General features: G+C 41.6%; 1 protein-coding gene across 1 annotated transcript in view; it reads right to left on the bottom strand.

The window, feature by feature from the left end:
* The window catches only part of plcg2 (phospholipase C, gamma 2), a 189,706-nt gene that overhangs the window by 88,184 nt on the left and 81,421 nt on the right, over window positions 1-20,101 (bottom strand). Inside the window, exons 2-4 of the mRNA XM_048606015.1 lie at window positions 14,559-14,711; window positions 7,313-7,406; window positions 6,858-6,905 (exon numbers count right to left, since the gene is read on the bottom strand). Of these exons, the coding sequence (XP_048461972.1) occupies window positions 6,858-6,905; window positions 7,313-7,406; window positions 14,559-14,711 (295 nt within the window). The remainder of the gene's footprint in view (window positions 1-6,857; window positions 6,906-7,312; window positions 7,407-14,558; window positions 14,712-20,101) is intronic.

The raw sequence follows: 20,101 nt of genomic DNA on the forward strand, positions 1-20,101 counted from the left end.
TTTCTTCAGAAGATTTTCTGAAGAAGGGTCTAGGCCCGAAACGTCAGCCTTCCTGCTCCTCTGATGCTGCTTGGCCTGCTGTGTTCATCCAGCTCTACACCTTGTTATTTTAGATTCTCCAGCATCTGCAGTTCCTACTATCTCTAAAGAAAGATACTGATGGGTTACGCGAGTGACAAAAGTTGAGAAATGGAGCATAATGTGGGAAAATGTGAATTTGTTCATTTTGGAAGGGAGAAAAAGAAGACCACTAGCTAAAGGAGAAAAACTGCAGAAATCTGTAACACAAAGGGACCTGGGGCTTCTTGTGCACAAAACACAGAGAGCTAGCACACAGGTACACTGGGTAATCAGGATGGCTAATGGAATATTGGGCCTTATTCCAAGGGGTTTGAGTGTAAGAATAGGGAAGTCTTACTGCAACTATGCAAAGTGCTGGTGAGACCACATCTGTAGTATTGCGAGCAGTTTTGTCTCCTTATCTAAGAAAAGGTATCATATTGGAGGCAGTTCAGAGATGGTTCATTCGAATGATTCCCATTGGTATGGAGGGACTGTCTCATGAACAAAGGCTAAATGGTTGGATCTCTACTCACTGCAGCTTAGAAGAATAAAAGGTGATCTCATTGAAACATACAAGAATTCTAAAGGGGCTTCACAGATTAAATGCTGAGGGGATGTTTCCTGTTGTGGGAGAGTCCAGGACCATGGGACATGGTCTCAAAGCAGAGCCAATTTAAACTGAAATGAGGAGGAATTTCTTCTCTCTGAGTGTTGAGAGTCTTTGGAACTCCTTGCCACAGAGAGCTGTGGGCAGAGTCCTTGTGCATATTTAAGGCTGAGATAGATAAATTCTTGATCATTCGGGCACATGAGGAAAGGGCATGAATGTGGGCTTTCAGCCATGATCTTACTGAATGGCAAAGCAGACCCAAGGGGCTCAACTGCCTACTCCTGTTCCTATTTCCTATACATTGCAGGCAAGGATGCCCCAGTGCATGGTATATTGGCAAAACTATGCCAACGCTATGACAATGGATGAATGAACATCCCCAACAATCGCCTGACAGGGGTGTTACCTCCCAGTGGGGAAGCACTTCAGCGGTCAAAGGCTTTTGGCCTAATATCATCAGGTAAACATCCTCTAAGGCAGAATTCGGGATACACAACAATGCAGAGTCACCAAGCAGAGGCTGATAGCCACGTTCAGTACCGATGAGGACGGCCTCAACCGGGATCTTGGGTTTATGTCGCACTACAGGTGACCCCACCACACTATATACCCTCACAACGCACACACTCACACAGACCCTCTCTCTCTCACACACACACACACACACACACACACACACACACACACAAACACACACAAACACACATTGCATTTGCAGATTTCTATTTGCAGATACATTCTATTTTGCTCAAAAAGCGCACAACTTGTAGACATAATTAGTCAAAGGGGCATTTTATAAATTCCTGCTTTGGGAATAAAACCGGTATCATTCCAGATTAAAACACAGACAGATTCTAAACAAAGCCTCACATCTAAAATGCATTGGCTGATTTGAAATGTCACGTCTTGTGTACACTGATAAAACCTTTAGTTGTCTCGGGGCGGTGACTTGAAAGAAATTCTGGGATTTGCATTTTAATCAATCGAAACCTGCATCTCCTTTCTAACTGATTAAAGATTTAACAGGAGGGAGTCAGCCAGCCATTTTAGGTTTATTCAATACATTTGCATCAGTTGTATGTTCCTTTGATCTTTTATTTATAAATTCTGTGTCTTGATGCCTCTCTCACTGCACCTGATGAAGGAGCAATGGTTTGAAAGCTAGTGTTTTTAAATAAAGCTTGTAGGAGAAAGCAACACTATCACTACACTGATGGGATATCCAGTTTAGATAACAACCTTGTCATTGCCGAATGGGCATGTTTGGACATGTCACAGTGTTTGACTTTTCACAGGACTGGAACAAATTACCTGTAATTAGCTAAAAGTACTGATGATCACTATTAACTCTTATTTTCAGCTTGGGTTGGTTTTGCATCCTTTTGACACTTTGCTGGTACAAATACAGTGGTCCAAAGTGAATATACCTCATCCAAATCATCTAATATGAACCAACAAATGTGGTTCATTGATTTTTCCATAAGGAATCTAGGGAGTTGGTTAGCTCGGTTGGCTGGATGGCTGGTTTGCATTGTGGGTTCAATTCCTGCACCCCTGAGGTTACCATGACAGTCCTTGCCCCTTACCTGAAATATGCTGACTCTCGGGTTAAACTCAATGCCAATCATTGCTGTCTGATGACACTATGGTAACTTTTACTGTGAAGGATCTGTACTACATCAAAGGGTCTCGGGCAACATGTGCTTTCAAAATCAAGAGTATATTCTTGATGAAGTTTCAAACAGTAGTGGTTCTAGCTAGAGCCATGTGCAAATGGAATTTTGGCATTTATTACTAAAGGAATAGAGGATTGAAGTAGGGAGCTGTTGCTGCAAGTGTACAAGGAATTAGTGAGACCACATCTAGAATATTGCATGTAATTTTGATTGCCTTACTTGAGGAAGGATGTAGTTGAATTGGAGGCAGTTCACAGCAGATTCATTAGATTGATTCCAGAGATGCGGGGTTTGTTTAATGAAGAGAGATTGAGCAGTTTAGGTCTATACTCTCTGGAGTCTAGGAGAATAAGAGGAGATCTAATTGAGGTATATAAAATGATAAAGGGGATTGACAAATTAGACAGAGAGGATATTTCCTCATGTGGGGCAAACTAGAATAAGAGGTCATAATTTTAGGATAAGAGATAGCAGATTTAAGAAAGAGATAAGGAAAAATTACTTCTCTCAAAGGGCCGTGAATCTGTGGATGCTGGGACATTGAGGAGATTGACAGAGTTTCAATTGGTAATGGGTTGAAGGGTTATAGAGAGTGGGCAGAAAAGATCTCATGCTGAAGTGAGATCAGTCATTATCATATTAGATGGTGCAGCAGGCTCCAAGGACTGAATATCCTACTCCAGTTCCTCATTCTTATGTTCTTATATTCAATGTTTTTATGTATGCATTGCCCATAATAAGCAAACTCCTTTTGTTACAGGTTAGAGAGATCATTTTAAACTTATCCACTTCATGTAACCAAATTCTACATAAAAGGGTACATTTACATTTGTTGTGAAAGGAAATTTGACAGACTAGGGGGAGGCAATGGCTCAGTGGTATTGTCGCTGGACTGTTAATCCAGAGACCCAGGAAATGTTCCAGGGAGCTGGATTTGAATCCGACCATGGCAGTTGGTGGAACTTGAATTCAACACAAATCTGGAATTAAGAGTCCAATGATGACTATGAAACCATTGTTGATTGTTGGGAAAAACCCATCTGGTTCACTAATGTCCTTTAGAGAAGGAAACTGCCATCCTTCTCAGGTCTGGTCTATATTTGACCCACAGCAATGTGGTTGACTCTTAACTGCCCTCTGGGCAATTAGGAATGGGTGTTAAATGCTACCCAGTGACACCCTCATTCCACAAATGATTAAAAACATAAATATTCCGATTCGAGCATCAATTCCATACATCGTCAATTGTCAAATGATGAAAACAGCTTCAGCTACAAAATATCCAGGTCATTGAAAATAGTCAGCTGCTAAATTGGGAAATGGATGAATAGCCAAATAGAACTTCAGTGTCCTGTGTGGGCAATGTGAACAAGAGGTGTGAATACATCATTTTACACCAACAATGCATGAAGATGGGAGTTCCTGATTAGTCTGGACTGAGCCAGTTATATCACTACGCTTCCAGTATTTATTCAATTACAAGCAGTCAGGACAGATAATATTTTATTCCAAAGTGCTTTTTGTTTTTTTCACCACTGTGTGGTGTATGTTCACGCTGTACGGGAGAGATGCCATTGCACAGTCCCATGCAATCGTAGCTTGAGTAAATTCATGTAGTTTTTATAGCCTGGAAGAAACAGTTTTTCATATGTACATAGCATATTTCTTTTTGTGGCCTTTACTTTAGCTTGTGGAAGGGGCTGCTCCTTAAATTTTGGTTGCACTTCAGTCCCACACTCCTAATCTACAGGCACCCTGTGCAGGGAGAGGTGGACAATTGAGGGGCCTTCTTGTGAGTCTGCTCCTGAGCCTGGCCAAGGTGGGCATCAATAGGTCTAGGCAGTGGGCCATGGAACGGCTCATTGTTCCTGACTGTCTGCCCCTCTTTTGCAGTTAAATCTGCACACATGAGCCCCTGGACAGGGAGCATGTAGTGCTCACCAGCACAATAGAAGCCTTTTTAGACCTGTGGGCACTGCAGAGGCAGGGGTGTAATATCAGCCTGGACAAAATTATCTTAATTTAGTAAGTTTCTGTTTCATTACATAAGTTTCTGTTTGACTGTTAATTTGTGTTTTATTTTGGTACAGTGCCCCAGCAGGGCTGCTTCATTATTTTCTTCGACTTCCTGTTTTAATAAAAGAGTAGTGATGCCATGAAGCTGTTGGATAGGTAACAAAAGAAATGTATAGAGCACTTACTGAAGTAACAAATACATCTGTCAAACTGAAAATCAGAACTAAAACTTAGGCACCAAATTTTTTTGCTATTGCACCATTATCCGTCCATAAGTGCTGATGAAAAAATAATCAAATCCTTTACAGCAGGTTATTTAGCTCCAGCTTAATATTCCCCAGAAGTACGAACGGAAGTGTCCACCAGAAGAACTGGACCACATGAAAGTTGAATCGCTAAGAATCATTACGTGCTCAAAAATCTTGCACAAACAAATTAGAATGTGCACTGTTTCCTCTGTGCCCACATCATCCCTTTTAGTGAACCAAACGTTTAGCACCCTTGATTGATGCAAGTGCTAAAAAGTCACATCCTAAATTCTGCCCTGTGTAAACCTAGCAAATTTTAAATAAGCTAATGTCACATTTTTATAGATTTAGATATCTTCACATGCAACAAAGTACTTAGAATAGTAATTCCAGAGTATTTGTATCAATCGATAACTGCAACTCTTAAATTCTGGTTACAAATGTACACATAAATTTATCATAATCAATGTTTGCAGTCAGTAAGATTAACATAATCTGTTCAGCTTCAACACTTCATTGTGATAAAACTGAAGGATCTATAACTAATGTAAGTTTGTTGTATTTCAATATAGCTTCTAATGAAAAATGGAAGATCTGCAGATGCTGTAAATCAGAAACAAAAATAGAATTTGCTGGAAAAGCTCATTAAGTCTGGCAGCATCTGTGGAGAGAAATCAGAGTTAACCTTGTTCAGAGCAGTTCTGAGGAAGGGTTTTAACTCTGATTTCTCTCCACAGATGCTGCTAGACCTGCTGAGCTTTTCCAGTAAATTCTGTTTTGTAGCTTATAATGAAGCTGCATTATACTTGGTGTTTTCTGTTTTAACTTTATTTGAGTAGCACAGAATCAAAGAATTGATACAGAACTAAATGGGGCGAGTGGTCCATTGTGTTTGAGCTGTGCTCGCGCTTCCAATAAGTGGTGCAATAACTCCCTATTGAATGCCTCATTTGACTCTGCAACCCACCATAGTTTCTGGCAGTGCATCCTCGACCCTAACAACACATTGTGTGAAAATGGTTTTCCTCATATCACCCTTGTTTTTTTCACTAATTACATTAAAATGCAAAAAAAATCTTAAAAAGAGTAAAAACTGTAAAAAATTTAAAAACAAGGAAAGTGCGGTACGCAGTGGAGAGCTTTAGGGAAGGAATTCCTGATCTTAGTGCCTAGTCAACAAAGACAGGGTGGTCAGCCAATTAAAAACAGGAATGCTCAAGGGGCAAGAATTAGAAGCACAGATATCTTAGAAGTTTGTAGGGCTAAAGGCTGGTCATTACACAGGGAGGACCAGGACAGTAGAGGGATAAGAAAGTAAGCATGAGAGTTTTAAGAACAAAACACTGACGACACAGGAGACAGTCTAGGCTTGTTAACACAGGACAAATGAGTGAATAGGTGTTGGTATAAGTTAAGACACGGACAACAGAACTTTGAAGCCTTCCGAAGAACAGTCATAATGGATTTGAAATGTTGACTCTCTTTCCTTCTCCTTAGTTCCTGCCAGATCTGCTGAGTTTCTCCAGCACTTTCTGTTTTCATTTCATATTGTCAGCATTTGCAGTATTCAGCTTTTATTTGAGCATTGGATGACCTGAAGTTCATGAAGGGCAAAATTTGGGACGCTGTCCTGGAATTTTCACACAGAGGATGGTGTGTATATGAAATGAGCCGCCAGAGGAAGTGGTAGGCAAGTACAATTACATCATTTAAAGACAATTGGACAGGTACATGGATAGGAAAAATTTAGAGGGAAATGGGCCAAATGCAGGCAAATGGGACTAGTTCATTTTAGAAAACCTGGTTGGCAAGGACAGGTTGGGCCAAAGGGCCTCTTTCCATGCTATATGGCTATGACTCTAATGCATTGGAATAATCAAGGCGAGGGGGAACAAATGCTAGGATGAGGGTTTCTGCAGCAGATGAGCTGTAATAGAGGGTGGAGTCGGACAACTTTACAGATCAAATGATGGTGTACAGATATGGTTGGAGGATCATTACGTACTGAAATACTATTTCAAGGTGTCAAACTCTGGCTCAGTCTCAGGCAGTTTGCCAGGGAAGAGAAAGGAGTCAGTGATTAGTATGGTTGGAGTTTGTAATGGAGGTGGAAGATGAAGGTTTCAGTTTTCCCAGACCTTCAATGAGATCTCCACTATCAACATCCAGGAAACACTGGTGACTAGGAGCTTAGCTAGATTAACTATAACAACACTGACTGACGATTGATTCAGTGAGCCTTACCTATTTCTTCTTGTCCAGTCCACTGAATAAAACTGTTTCCTCAGCCAACTGCAAATTATACAACACATGAGAATGAAACAAGGTCAGAGATACACTGTTACATTTTCCCCAACGGACTTCTGGTAGCAAATCATAAGATAACAGCTCAATCCAACTATGTCAGACAGTACAGTGCTTTCAATGCATTAATGCCCAGAAAATATCAGAACTTACTGCAATTAAAGGTAATGTGGATGCCAACAGCAAATGATTTCACACACCATTTCCTGGCATTCGGAACCATTTTAAGAAAAGCTCTTTGAAGTGGTCATAATAAAGTGAGGACACAAACCTCCAGTGCTTGAAGTATTTACTAAAACATCATTCACTGTGTTCATTGTTTGTAGTTAGAATGGCATGTAATTGCAGAATGTGTAAAGCAGTTTAAATACATAGCAGACAATGAGATCCTGTACCTTTCTATTCTTAATGGGGTTGGTGCAGTTTGACTCTCTTTATACAGCATTTCCAGTCCCTTTAACCATTTGGAAGCTTCTTCTTTTGAATTAGCTACAAGAACAGAAAAGAAAGTTGTAAAATGTTAGCTGCTGGTCTCAGATCATTTACAGATACAGGATAGCAATTATTTTAAAGTCTATAGATGACAACTTGGGCTTATTAGCTCAACGTTTGGGACTCCAAATACCCCTTCGGCTCCAAAGTGGCATCAGTGTCATGTCTGTGGGGCCATGTTGGTGCAGGCTTCAATGTATACACGGTGAATGTTCAATGAATTATGAGGTCTTGTCATCAACATGCAACACATTGCTGATTTGATGCCAATGGTGGCATTTTGGAGATCATTGCTCTAGTCAACACTCTCTCTTCAGCGTGCACACCGGAACTTTATTCTTTATTATTCATTCATGGCATGTGGGAATAACCAGCTGGACCAGCATTCATTGCCTATCCTTTCATTGCTCAGAGGGTAGTTAAGAGTCAACCATTGTGCTGGAGGTCTGGAGTCACATTTAGGCCAGACCAGGTAAGGATGGCAGATTTCCTTCTCTAAAGGACATTAGTGAATCAGATGGGTTTTTCCTGACAATCGGCATTGGCTTCATGGTCATCATTAGACTCTTATTTCCAGATTATTATTGGATTCAAATTCCACAAATACCACACTAGGATTTGAGCCCTGGCCCCAGAACATTACCTGGGTTTCTGGATTAATAATAGTCTAGCGATAATACCCCTACACCTCCCGCAACTTGCATTTACTAGCATGGAGGATCATTACCAGTGAGTGCTACTTTAGGAGGTAAAAAACTATGCACAATTGATTTCTAATTGATTTCTTTTTTGCTGTTGCACAGTCTACAATTATGTGTTGCTTTTGACAGTAGTTTCAAGTTGCAAAAGCCTGTGGCCAGTGGTGTGGCAGATGCTGTTGGACTATATGATGATTTTGTGGCTTCTGCATAAACCGATTATGCCTTGACTTAGATGCACTTGTATGCATTCTCCATGGAGAGTGAACAAAAAGCACACAGTTTCTCTAAAGGGGTTTGGGCAGAAGCAGAATGGACTGGAGCAGGAGGCATTATCTGCCCAGAATGTTCATAATCAGTTCGCTTACCATTGACGAGCAACATGTCAGACTTTGGTGCTTCAGGAAAGACATCTTTGGTGAAATCTGCCATTTGTTGCAGCTACAATCTCAGGACAGACTGAGTACAGCCTTAACAGTGGCTTTCAAGATGACAATGGCCTTGAATAAACTCAGCAGGAGCTGGAGTCTCACATCTCACATCTTATATCTTATATTGAGTAAGAGAACTCACTGAGGCTCTCTATTCAAAGAGAACTGAATACATTCCATTATTTACATCCAGGGAAGAGTAGACGGAAAGAGCATGCAGCTTTCCTATGATGCAGGGCAAAAGTGACTTTATACACCACATCAATTCCACCTTGTAATGGAACTGAAATGATTTCACTATCTCAGTGTTCAGCTGGTGTATGACCATAAACAGTGAATTAGACAGGTCAATGCCCAATATATTGGTAGCAATACTGATGCCTTCATTCTGTGTTGTGCCAGCGACATTTGAGCTATCACAAATGAACCAAAGCTGGCCAGTGAATGGCCAGTGCAATCGGCTGTTGGTATGGTTGAAGACCCTGCAGTCGCAACCTGAGTACATGTCCACAGCACGTATATATTCAAAGCCACACTGTAAATGTGATAGACAGGTCACTGTCATGCTGACACAACAGTTTGTGTTGCCTAGACCTGGCTGGCTGAACCCTGCAGCTCTTGGCAGGGTGACGTCACAGTTTGCAATGAGCTTTGGCATTGTGCAGACCCTCAGCATCAGGAGAGGGCAGTCATTGCCATTACTGATGCGGTGAACAGCTGAGAAGCAAGGTGAGGAGGAGGGTGAAAGGAGAAGGCACCTCCTAGGGATATGTCTGAGGAACTCACCCGAATGCAACAGCAATCATGACAACTTTAGTTCTCCATTCACCAACAATTCCATGTAATATCCCCTCACAACTGCAGGAAACCCAATCTCACCACAATGCAGAAGATGACATGCAGGTCACATACAAGCTGACCTCTTTAAGTTACCGTGCAAGTGTATGTGTGCCTTTAAATTTCAAGTGGTTGCTTCACTCACAGTGGACCTCCCATTTGCGAGGTGCCAATAGCTTTAAGCAGTACAGATTTACTTTAAATGTTGCTACCGACTTACAACATCGCTCCTGCTGACGCCAATGAGCAGGCAACATGGTTAGTATTGGCTGGACACAAAGATCATGTGGTTGACAATTAACCATCCCTCTGGGCAATTAGGGATAGGGGCAATAAATGCTGACTAAGCCAGTGACACCCTCATCCCAGAATGAAAACAAAAATCAAGCAGTCAGCATGAAATAAGTATATTACAATCAATGGGTGTAGGTCAGTCCATGCCCATTTTATGGGCTATCCAGTTTATCATAGAATCTGTACAGTGTGGAAGCAGGCCATTCAGCCCATTGAGTCCACATCAACCCTCTGAAGGGCATCCCAACCAGACCCAGGCTCCAGCCTATCCCTCCATTTTCCATGGCTAATCCACCTACCCTGCATATCCCTGAATACTAGGACAATTTAGCATGGCCACCTAACTGCACATATCTGGACTGTGGGAGGAAACCAGAGCATCCGGAGAAAGTCCATACAGACCCGGGGAGAATGTGCAAACTCCACACAGTCAGTTGCCTGAGGGTGGAATCAAACCTGGATCCCTGATGCTGTGAGGCAGCAGTGCTAATCACTGAGCCATCGTGTTGACCCAGCAACGCACAGTCGTATTGTTTATTATAGTATCTTTAGAAAAGGTAAAATACCTGTTCAGAAGAATACAAGGTTTAGAGCAGTTTGTTTTATATATCTTTTCAATAACAACTGACAATACTAAAACATATAATCTGGATATTTCCTTCATCTCAAGTTTGTGGCCCTTTGCTTTGCACCAATTCGATGCAGCCTTTTCCGATACCACCATAGCTCAAACTACTTCATTAGTACTGGAACATTTTGGAACATTCTAAGGTTCTGAAAGACAACATATGGATGCAAGTTCTTTCTATCCATGCGAGGGGCATTAAGAACAATTTGTCTCATTTCTGAGGTAGTACGGTTATGGTTGAGAAACCCATTGTGGCTTTTCTGGGGAGGTAAAGGGCTGGATTTTCCCAAAGTTTTTTTTCACAGAATCAAGTTAAGACCCCAAAAAAATACAATTGATGTGACATGTTACTGCCCGAGACAGCTTAACGGTAACAAAAACACTACCATGAACAAAAACAAAATTGCTGCAGAGGCTCAGCAGGTCTGGCAGCATCTGTAAAGGTAAAAACAGAGTTAACACTTCGGGTCTGTTGACCCTTCCTCAGAACACACACGTAAAAAGGGTAGGGCCGATCAAGGATTGTAAAGGGAATTTGTGCACGGAGCCTAAACAGATAGGAGAGGTCCTTAATGAATACTTTTCTTCGGTATCCACAACTGAGAGGGACTTAGTTATAGAGGAAGACAGTGTGAAACAGGCTGGTAGGCTACAGGAGGTCGATGTTAGTAAGGAAGATGTGCGAGGAATTTTGAGGAAGTTGAAGATAGATAAGTCCCCCGGGCCTGATGGGATTTATACAAGGAGTCTATGAGAAGCGAGGGAAGAGATCGCAGGCGATGATCTTTTCATCCTCACTGTCCACGGGTATAGTGCCGGAAGATTGGAGAGAGGCAAACGTCATTCCCTTGTTCAAAAAGGGAATAGGGATAACCCCGGAAATTACAGGCCAGTTAGTCTTACATCAGTGGTGGGCAAATTATTGGTAAGGGCTCTGAGAGACAGGATTTATGATCACTTGGAAAGGCACAGATTGATTCGTGATAATCAGCATGGATTTGTGAGGGGTAGATCATGCCTCACAAACCTTACTGAATTCTTTGAAGAGGTGACCAAACACGTGGATGAAGGTAGAGCAGTGGATGTGGTATACATGGATTTAAGTAAGGCGTTTGATAAGGTTCCCTATGTAGGCTCATGCAGAAGGTAAGGAGGCATGGGATAGGGTGAAAATGTGGCAGATTGGATTCAGAATTGGCTGACCCTTAGAAGACAAAGGGTGGTAGTGGACGGAAAATATTCAACATGGTGCTCAGTTACGAGTGGTGTACCACAAGGATCTGTCCTGGGTCCTCTTCTATTTGTGATTTTTGTAAATGATTTGGATGAAGGAGTGGAAGGGTGGATTAGTAAGTTCGCGACAAAGGTGGGTCATGTTGTGGATAGTGCGGAGGGCTGTTCTAGGTTACAAAGGGACATTGATAGGATGCAGAGTTGGGCTGAGAAGTGACAGATGGAGTTTAACCCTTAAAAGTGTGAGGTGATTCATTTTGGAAGGACAAACTTGAAAGCAGAATACAGGGTTAACGGAAAGATTCTTGGCAGTGTGGAGGAACAGAGGGATCTTGGGGTGCATGTTCACAGTTCCCTGAAAGCTGCCACCCAGGTGGATAGAGTTGTTAAGAAGGCGTATGGTGTGTTAGCTTTCATTAATAGAGGGATTGAGTTCATGAAGTTATGCTCCAACTATATAAAAGCCTGGTTCGGCCACATCTGGAGTATTGTGTCCAGTTCTGGTCACCTCATTACAGGAAAGACGTGGAAGCGTTGGAAAAGGTGCAGAGGAGATTTACCAGGATGTTGCCTGGAATGGAGGGAAGGTCTTACGAGGAAAGGTTAAGAGAGCTAGAGCTTTTCTATTTAGAACGATGAAGGATGAGAGGTGACTTGATAGAGGTGTATGAAATGGTTAGAGGTATAGATAGAGTAGACAGCCAGAGACTTTTTCCTAGGGTGGAGATAGCTATTACAAGGGGTCATAGTTTTAAAGTGAGTAGAGGTAAATATAGCGGAGACATCAGAGGTAGGTTCTTTACTCAGAGAGTGGTCGGGGCGTGGAATGCATTGCCGGAGAGGGTAGTGGAGTCGGCCTCGTTAGGGGCATTTAAGCGGCTATTAGGTAGGCATATGGATGATAGTATAAGGTAGGGGTGGAGGTTCGTGGGCCGAAGGGCCTGTATTGTGCTGTACTGTTCTATGTTCTATGTTCTAAAATAATGGATATCAAATACACTCACAACAACAGCTGCTTGATTCTACAAGTGTTAATGGTTGGTTGAAGATTTATGCATAGAAGAAGGCTCATACTCTGTTACCTTACAGGAGCTGAAAGAGTTCTTTTCCACTATGCCATCCATTCCAGCTTCAAACTCCTATCTATATCATAGGACCAGGAGCAGACCATCAGCCTTTTGAGTCAGTGCTGTTATTCATAATTGATCATAATTGATCTACATCTTAATTCCTTGATTTCATATCACCCAAAGAAACTTCAATCTCAGTTTTGAAGTTTTCAATTAACCAAATCTTAACCAAACCTATTGCAGAAAATACGGAGGCATGGGATTGAGGGTGATTTAGCAGTTTGGATCAGAAATTGGCTAGCTGTAAGAAGACAGAGGGTGGAGGTTGATGGGAAATGTTCATCCTAGAGTTTAGTTACTAGTGGTGTACCTCAAGGATCTGTTTTGGGGCCACTGCTGTTTGTCATTTTTATAAATGACCTGGATGAGGGCGTAGAAGGATGGGTTAGCAAATTTGCGGATGACACCAAAGTTGGTGGAGTTGTGGATAGTGCGGAAGGATGTTGCAGGTTACAGAGGGACATAGATAAGCTGCAGAGCTGGGCTGAGAGGTGGCAAATGGAGTTTAATGCGGAAAAGTGTGAGGTGATTCACTTTGGAAGGAGTAACAGGAATACAGAGTACTGGGCTAATGGTAAGATTCTTGGTAGTGTGGATGAGCAGAAAGATCTCGGTGTCCATGTGCATAGATCACTGAAAGTTGCCACCCAGGTTGATAGCGTTGTTAAGAAGGCGTACAGTATGTTAGGTTTTATTGGTAGAGGGATTGAGTTTCGGAGCCATGAGGTCATGTTGCAGCTGTACAAAACTCCGGTGCGGCCGCACTTGGAGTATTGCGTACAGTTCTGGTCACTGCATTATAGGAAGGATGTGGAAGCATTGGAAAGGGTGCAGAGGAGATTTACCAGGATGTTGCCTGGAATGGAGGGAAGATCTTATGAGGAAAGGCTGAGGGTCTTGAGGCTGTTTTCATTAGAGAGAAGAAGGTTAAGAGGTGACTTGATAGAGACATACAAGATGATCAGAGGATTAGATAGGGTGGACAGTGGGAGCCTTTTTCCTCGGATGGTGATGGCTAGCACGAGGGGACATAGCTTTAAATTGAGGGGTGATAGATATAGGACAGATGTCAGAGGTAGGTTCTTTACTCAGAGAGTAGTAAGGGCGTGGAATGCCCTGCCTGCAAAAATAGTAGACTCGTCCACTTTAAGGGCATTTAAATGGTCATTGGATAAACATATGGATGATAATGGAATAGTTTAGGTTAGATGAGCTTCAGATTGGTTTCACAGGTCGGCGCAACATCGAGGGCCGAAGGGCCTGTACTGCGCTGTAAGGTTCTATGTTCTATGTTCTAATAGTTTTGTAGGTGAATAGATTTCCAGATTTCTTCCATAAATACTTCTTGACATCACCCTTGAATGTCCTGGCTATAATTTTTAGGTTATGTCCCCTTCTTTTGAACTTCTTCACCATAAGAAATAGTCAACATTTATCCTATCAAATCCTTTAATGATCTCAAAAGCCACAATTTGATCTTGCCTTAATCTTCTGCTCAAGGGAATATATGCCTATGCTATAGAATCTCTCTCCATAATTTAACCATTCATCCCCAGTGTTGTCCTGATTAATCTCTTCCATATTCTCTCCAAAGCCAAAATGTTCTTCCCCAATTGTTTGAGCATAGCACTGCAGGAGACATAATTTCACCAGTGAAACTAAAAGGGTTTTGGAACATCACATTAGATCTTCTAAAGGTTGCTACCATTTTGGATAATACCTCCTTTCCAACTTCATTGGCAAGGGCTTACTTCCTACCTTTCCACCTCGCCTACAGAATGCTCTGAAGAAAATTCAACTTTATATTTCAAAATGAGAGGCTTCTGGTAAGTGCGCTAAGTCAGAATAGAGGCAGGATGGCAAGGCTGGTGAATCATTGTAGCAGCAATGGAACCTACCTGCCAAACTGAGATTGTTGAGCACAAAGTCGGTACCGTAGAACACTGTGAAACATACATCATCGCTGTATTTGTCCTTCTGCTCTTTTGAAATCTGCTCAAAGTCCTTTGAGTTCTTCCCAAGGCGGATTTCCTTAATCTCTTGCAGATCAACTAAAAGCAAACAAAATTTTATGAGGCACTGCAATAATGACTTCTAGGCGATAACATTTCACAGCTATGAGGAAGGTGGCAAAAAGCAGCAGTAATGATAAACTTTTGCCACTCACTCATGGATCATTGATGTTGATTTTGACTATAGATAGCCTTCTGCAGAAAAAAGATGGTGATATCGTTCAAAGACAATCAGTCTGCTTATGAGCTTTTCATATAGATGCAAATTAAATAGAACTGGATTTCCGTGGGTACTGCCCTAATTTTAAAATAGATGGCTAGTTTTATCAAAAATTACTGAAGTGCTGTTTTTGTACTTGGACCTGGTCCTCAAGTGTAATTTCAAAAAAAATTCTATTTAGAATTTTCTCCAATCAGAATCTGCTTCCTGTTTTCTGTTCCTCTATATGACATTTCCCCCAACAAGAAGTAGCATTCTCCCTGGTCTCTGTGTTTGTAGTTATATAATTGACCGTGAAATGATACCTGTTTGGAACTGACCACACTTCCGAGAATAATCTGAGCCAGGCACAGAAGTGGGAAGATGTTGAGATTGATGAGGACATAAATTCCACTATTTTATGCCCACAAACAGGAGTTTTGGCTCAGTCTCAGAAGAGCTTTCAGCTCTGAGTCACAAGCTACATGTGATAAAATGATGTCGAAAACATCATATTGTCATCAAGTGTTAGTTTCGCAGGCTCACAATGGTGTCGTGCAATTAAAGCTTCTATTGTACTTTTGGAAGTTATTTAAAAAATTGATCTGTCATAATATTTAAGGAGGAAGTGGACAGATATTTTTTTAAAAAAACAAAATCAGGTAATTGATAGTTTTGAGGATGAAAGAGAAATTGAGACCTGGGGTGGATCAGCCACGAGCTCTGTGAATGGCAGGCCAATTGGCCTACTCTTGCTCCTATTTCTTATAGTTTTACATACAGAGTTGAAAGTATAATAGTATACAAATAGGTCACACCTGTTTTATTGTTAGCAACCCACAGAGGAAAGAAATGCTTTGGTCAAAGGAAATACTTCAGTCTGTCAGGGAAATAATAGGTCTTTCCTGAGCTTTAGTATTCCACTGATATTCAAAGTAGAACTAGAACTGTACAAACAACATGTCAGAACAATGCAAATCATAGCCAAATCCAAACCAACAGAAACACCGAACAACCCATGCAACATAATGAGAACCATGACACTCATAATAATTCTGTTATGCCTTACCTTGCCTCACCAGCCCCAAGATCCAACCTCATAGGTTGAAGATCTGGTTTTAAGCTCTGACCACTCTGTCTCCTCATTTAAGACTTTCATCAAAACTCAACTCTTTGAGCAAATATGTGGGGACCCTATTTTCTCTCTGATTGTTTTATGCCTCTGTGATGTGCCTTAGGCATTTTTCTGCATTAAGTGTAGAATAATAAATAAATGCAAATTGCTTCAACTGGCAAGCAAAATGAATATTAACTAATCTGGCCATGAATGCAACACAGCAAATTATTAACAACTAAGGGGAACATGTTTGGAAACTACCTGGCTACCACTTGAAAAAGGAACAAAAATTAGGAGTAGAACATTTGGTCCTTTAAGCTGCTCCATCATTCAATAAGATCATGGCTCATTATCTACCTCAAAACTTCCTTCCTGTGTAATCCCCACATCCCTTAGTTTCCTTACCATGCAAAAATCTATTGATCTCTATTCTGTAAAATTTAACTACCGAGCACCCACACCTCTGTGGTGCACAACGTTTCAAAGATTCGTAGACATTTGTGTAAAGAAATTTATTCTCATCATAGTCCTGACTGTCTCAGCCCTTACTGTGAGACTGTAACCCCGAGTTCTAGCTTTGGCAGCCAGGGGAAACATCCTCCTAGCATTGACCCTGCCAATCCTCCCAGGAGTCTCAGATGGCACAGCAATGATGAAGTCCTGGGACAGTAGGCAAGGTGGATGAAATTTCAGGGGAGGGGGATATTACAGGGTGGAGCCCACAGAGAAAAAGTGTTCAGAGCTAAAGACAAGGGAAGCGGCTTTCAGCAGCCAGTCCCCTGTCCCCATCTAAGTCCTCTGTTTGTCCCAGATTGAGCAACCCGACCCTGCCTCAACATTTTAGGCCACTCGTTTTACCCATTGGGAAGGCTGCTGTTGCTCTCACCTGCCAGGAGTGGAGTTGATCATGACGGTTTTGCAAATTGCCCCTTAAGAAGTCACCAATTAATTATGTAAGGCCCTCATACAGTGGCAAGCCAGATAGGTGATTAGTGGACTCTTTGATCCAGAACTTGATTACTATGGTGGTGGGAAGGTGGTTTGTATCTCACCATGCCAACTCCTTTGATTATGACAACTATGACAATACTTCCTGACACCTTCCCCATTGCTTCTTGGAAGAGGAAGATTCCACCATTCAAGTGAATTTTCAGTGAATGATATACAAGGTCACCCTAGCCCCTTTGGATATCAGTTTTGCATGATCTCTTGCTTTTTTCCTACCAAAGTGGATAACTTCACCAATTGCATCCCTCTTCAATTTTCCTGCTCACTCATTCAACCTGCTGATAACATATTGCAACCTCTTTGTATCTTCCCCAAAGCTTAGCTTCTCTCCTAACTTTGTGCTGCTATCAAATCAGAATTATTTTCTTCACTGATGGGATGTGGGCGTCACTGACTGGGCTAGTGGTTATTGCCCGTCCCTAGTTGCTTCTGAGAAGGTGTTGATGAGCAGCCTTCTTGAACCACCATACTCCATGTGCTGTGGGTAGACCCATAATGCCCTTAGGGAGGGAATTCCAGGATTTTGACCCAATGACAGAAAAGAAACAGTGATGTATTTCTAAGTCAGGATAGTGAATGGCTTTGAAGGGAACTTGAAGGAATGGTGTTCCCTATATCTGCCGCCCTTGACCTTCCAGTTGGAAATGGTCGTGGGTTTGGAAGATGCTGTCTAAGGATCTTTGGTGAATTTCTGCAGTGCATCTTGTAGATAGTACACACTGCTGCTACTGAGGGTTGGTGGTGGAGGGAGTGGATACTTGTGGATGTAGTGCTTGTGGATCAAACAGGCTGCTTTGCTCTGGATGGTGTCAAGCTTGAGCATTGTTGGAGCTGCATCCATCCAGGCAAGTGAGGAGTATTCCTGCACACTCCTCACTCGTGCCTTGCGGATGGTCAATAGGCTTTGGGGGAGTCAGGATGTGAGTGACTTGCTGTAGTATTCATAGCCTCTGACCTGCTCTTGCAGCCACTGTGTTTACATGACAAGACCAGATGACTTTCTGGTCAATGGTAACCCCCAGGATGTTGATGGTGGGGGTTCAGTGATGGTAATGTCATTGAGTATTAAGAGGCGGAGTTTAGATTATCTTTTATTGGAGATGGTTATTACCTGGCATTTTTGTGGCATGAACGTTACTTGTCACTTGTCAGCCCAAGCCTGGATATTGTCCAGGTCTTGTTGCTTTGAACACAGACTACTTCCGAATCTGAGGAGTTGTGAATAGTGCTGAACAATGTCCAATAATCAGTGAACATCCCCACTCTGACCTCATGATGGAGGGAAAGTCGTTGATCAAGCAGCTGAAAATGGTTGGGCCGACGACACTAACCTGATGAACTCCCATGGAGACATCCTGGAGCTGAGGTAACTAACCTCTAACAATCACAACCCTCTTCCTATGGCTCCAACCAGTGGACACATTCCCCCCATACTCATTGATTCCAGTTGTGCTCGGCCTCCTTTTTGACATATTCAGTCAAATGTGACCTTGATGTCAAGTGCTGTGACTCTCACCTCATCTCCAGAATTCAGCTATTTTGCCCATTCTTTCTTTTTATTCATTCCTTCAGCTAGGTTATTGACGCAGATTTTATATAGTTGAACACAATCTAATGATCCAGACAGTATCATGTTACATTTAACTTAACTTAATATTACCTGTTTATTCCTATTTTCTATTTTCTGTCTATTGATCAATCTTTAATCTATGCAAATGTAATACTTCCATCCCATGAGCCCTAATTTTGTGAAATAACCTGTTGTGCAGCACTTTTAAACAAACGCTTCTTGAAATCAAAATACATCACACTCAGTAATTCCCCGTCAACTACATGGCTAGTTAAACCTCAAAAAGCTCTAACAAATTTGTAGGACATGATTTCTCTTTCTTAAATCAGTATTAACGCTATCTAATCATACCATGTCTTTCTAAGTGATCTGTTATCGTATCTCTAATAACAGATTTGAGCAACTTTCCTTCTATTGATGTCAGACTACACTATTTCCTGTTTTTTCTTTCTCTCCTTGCTTGATCAATATGGTTGCCTTCCAAACCATGGGCTCTGTTTCAGAACCAAAGGAATTCTTAAAGATGAAAACCATCTCTCCGTACCTGCGCCTCTAAATAACCAAGGATGTGGCTATCAGTTGTAGCGAAGTATGAATCTTTTAGTCCCAAATTTAAGAAATAAAGGCAATGCACTAGAAGAGATGTTATAATTGATGTTTTCCAACTTTTTGTGTGTATTTTACTGCAGCTTCTAGGTAAGGTTCCATGGGCAGTATCCTTTCCTCTGTTAGCTCAGTCAAACAATCATTCCTCAACTACACGCGTGGATAATGAAGATTTGTGAGATAGGGTTCAAGTGAAGGAGCCACTGATTTCAAATCTGGCTTGAACTATTGCTCCATGATTTGAAGGTATTAAAGACAGACCTGTCTCACTCAAACAGCTAACTCTGCTGCCTACCAATAGGCAGTACTTTGAAAGATCATGGGCATTTTTAGCCTTTAATACCAAAATGTGTTTTTTTTTAAATTGGATGGCTGCAACAAGGAAGTAACAACAAGATGAAATGCCCTGGTTGGCTGGCAAAAAAATTGTGTTGGCCCAATGGGATGTGACACCTAAAGATGTCAAAAGAAACTTCAAAGAGACTGGACTGTGGATTTCCTGGACTACAAAGATAATGAAGGGGTGACCATCTCCTGCTCAACAGCGAACCAGCCCATGTGGATTATGTCACAAACTTCAGATACATTTTATGTTCTCCCCTTTAAAGAATACACAAAGACAGGGATTACAAAGCCAGTTTCAAGTCTATTGCAGTGGACTAGTGGAATTCAAGATTCTCATGTGTAAGAGCCTGGTTCAAGTGTTAGCATGCTGTAAAGGTCACAGTCAAAAAACTGGCCTGTAGTCACTTCTGTGTTGCAAGTAAAAGGATTCTCTCTGTGTACTCTCAATTAGTTGGCTAGCAGCCAGACAAAAGAAAACAAGACAACAAAATAATTCTTTCTCATCCTAAATGCTGAAATTCAATCACAGTCAAAAGGAATCAGGATGACAGAATCTCAACCTGCAAAACTAAGGACCATCAAAC

Source organism: Rhincodon typus, chromosome 15 (genome assembly GCF_021869965.1).
Source record: "Rhincodon typus isolate 14 chromosome 15, sRhiTyp1.1, whole genome shotgun sequence".
Classification (NCBI taxonomy): domain Eukaryota; kingdom Metazoa; phylum Chordata; class Chondrichthyes; order Orectolobiformes; family Rhincodontidae; genus Rhincodon; species Rhincodon typus.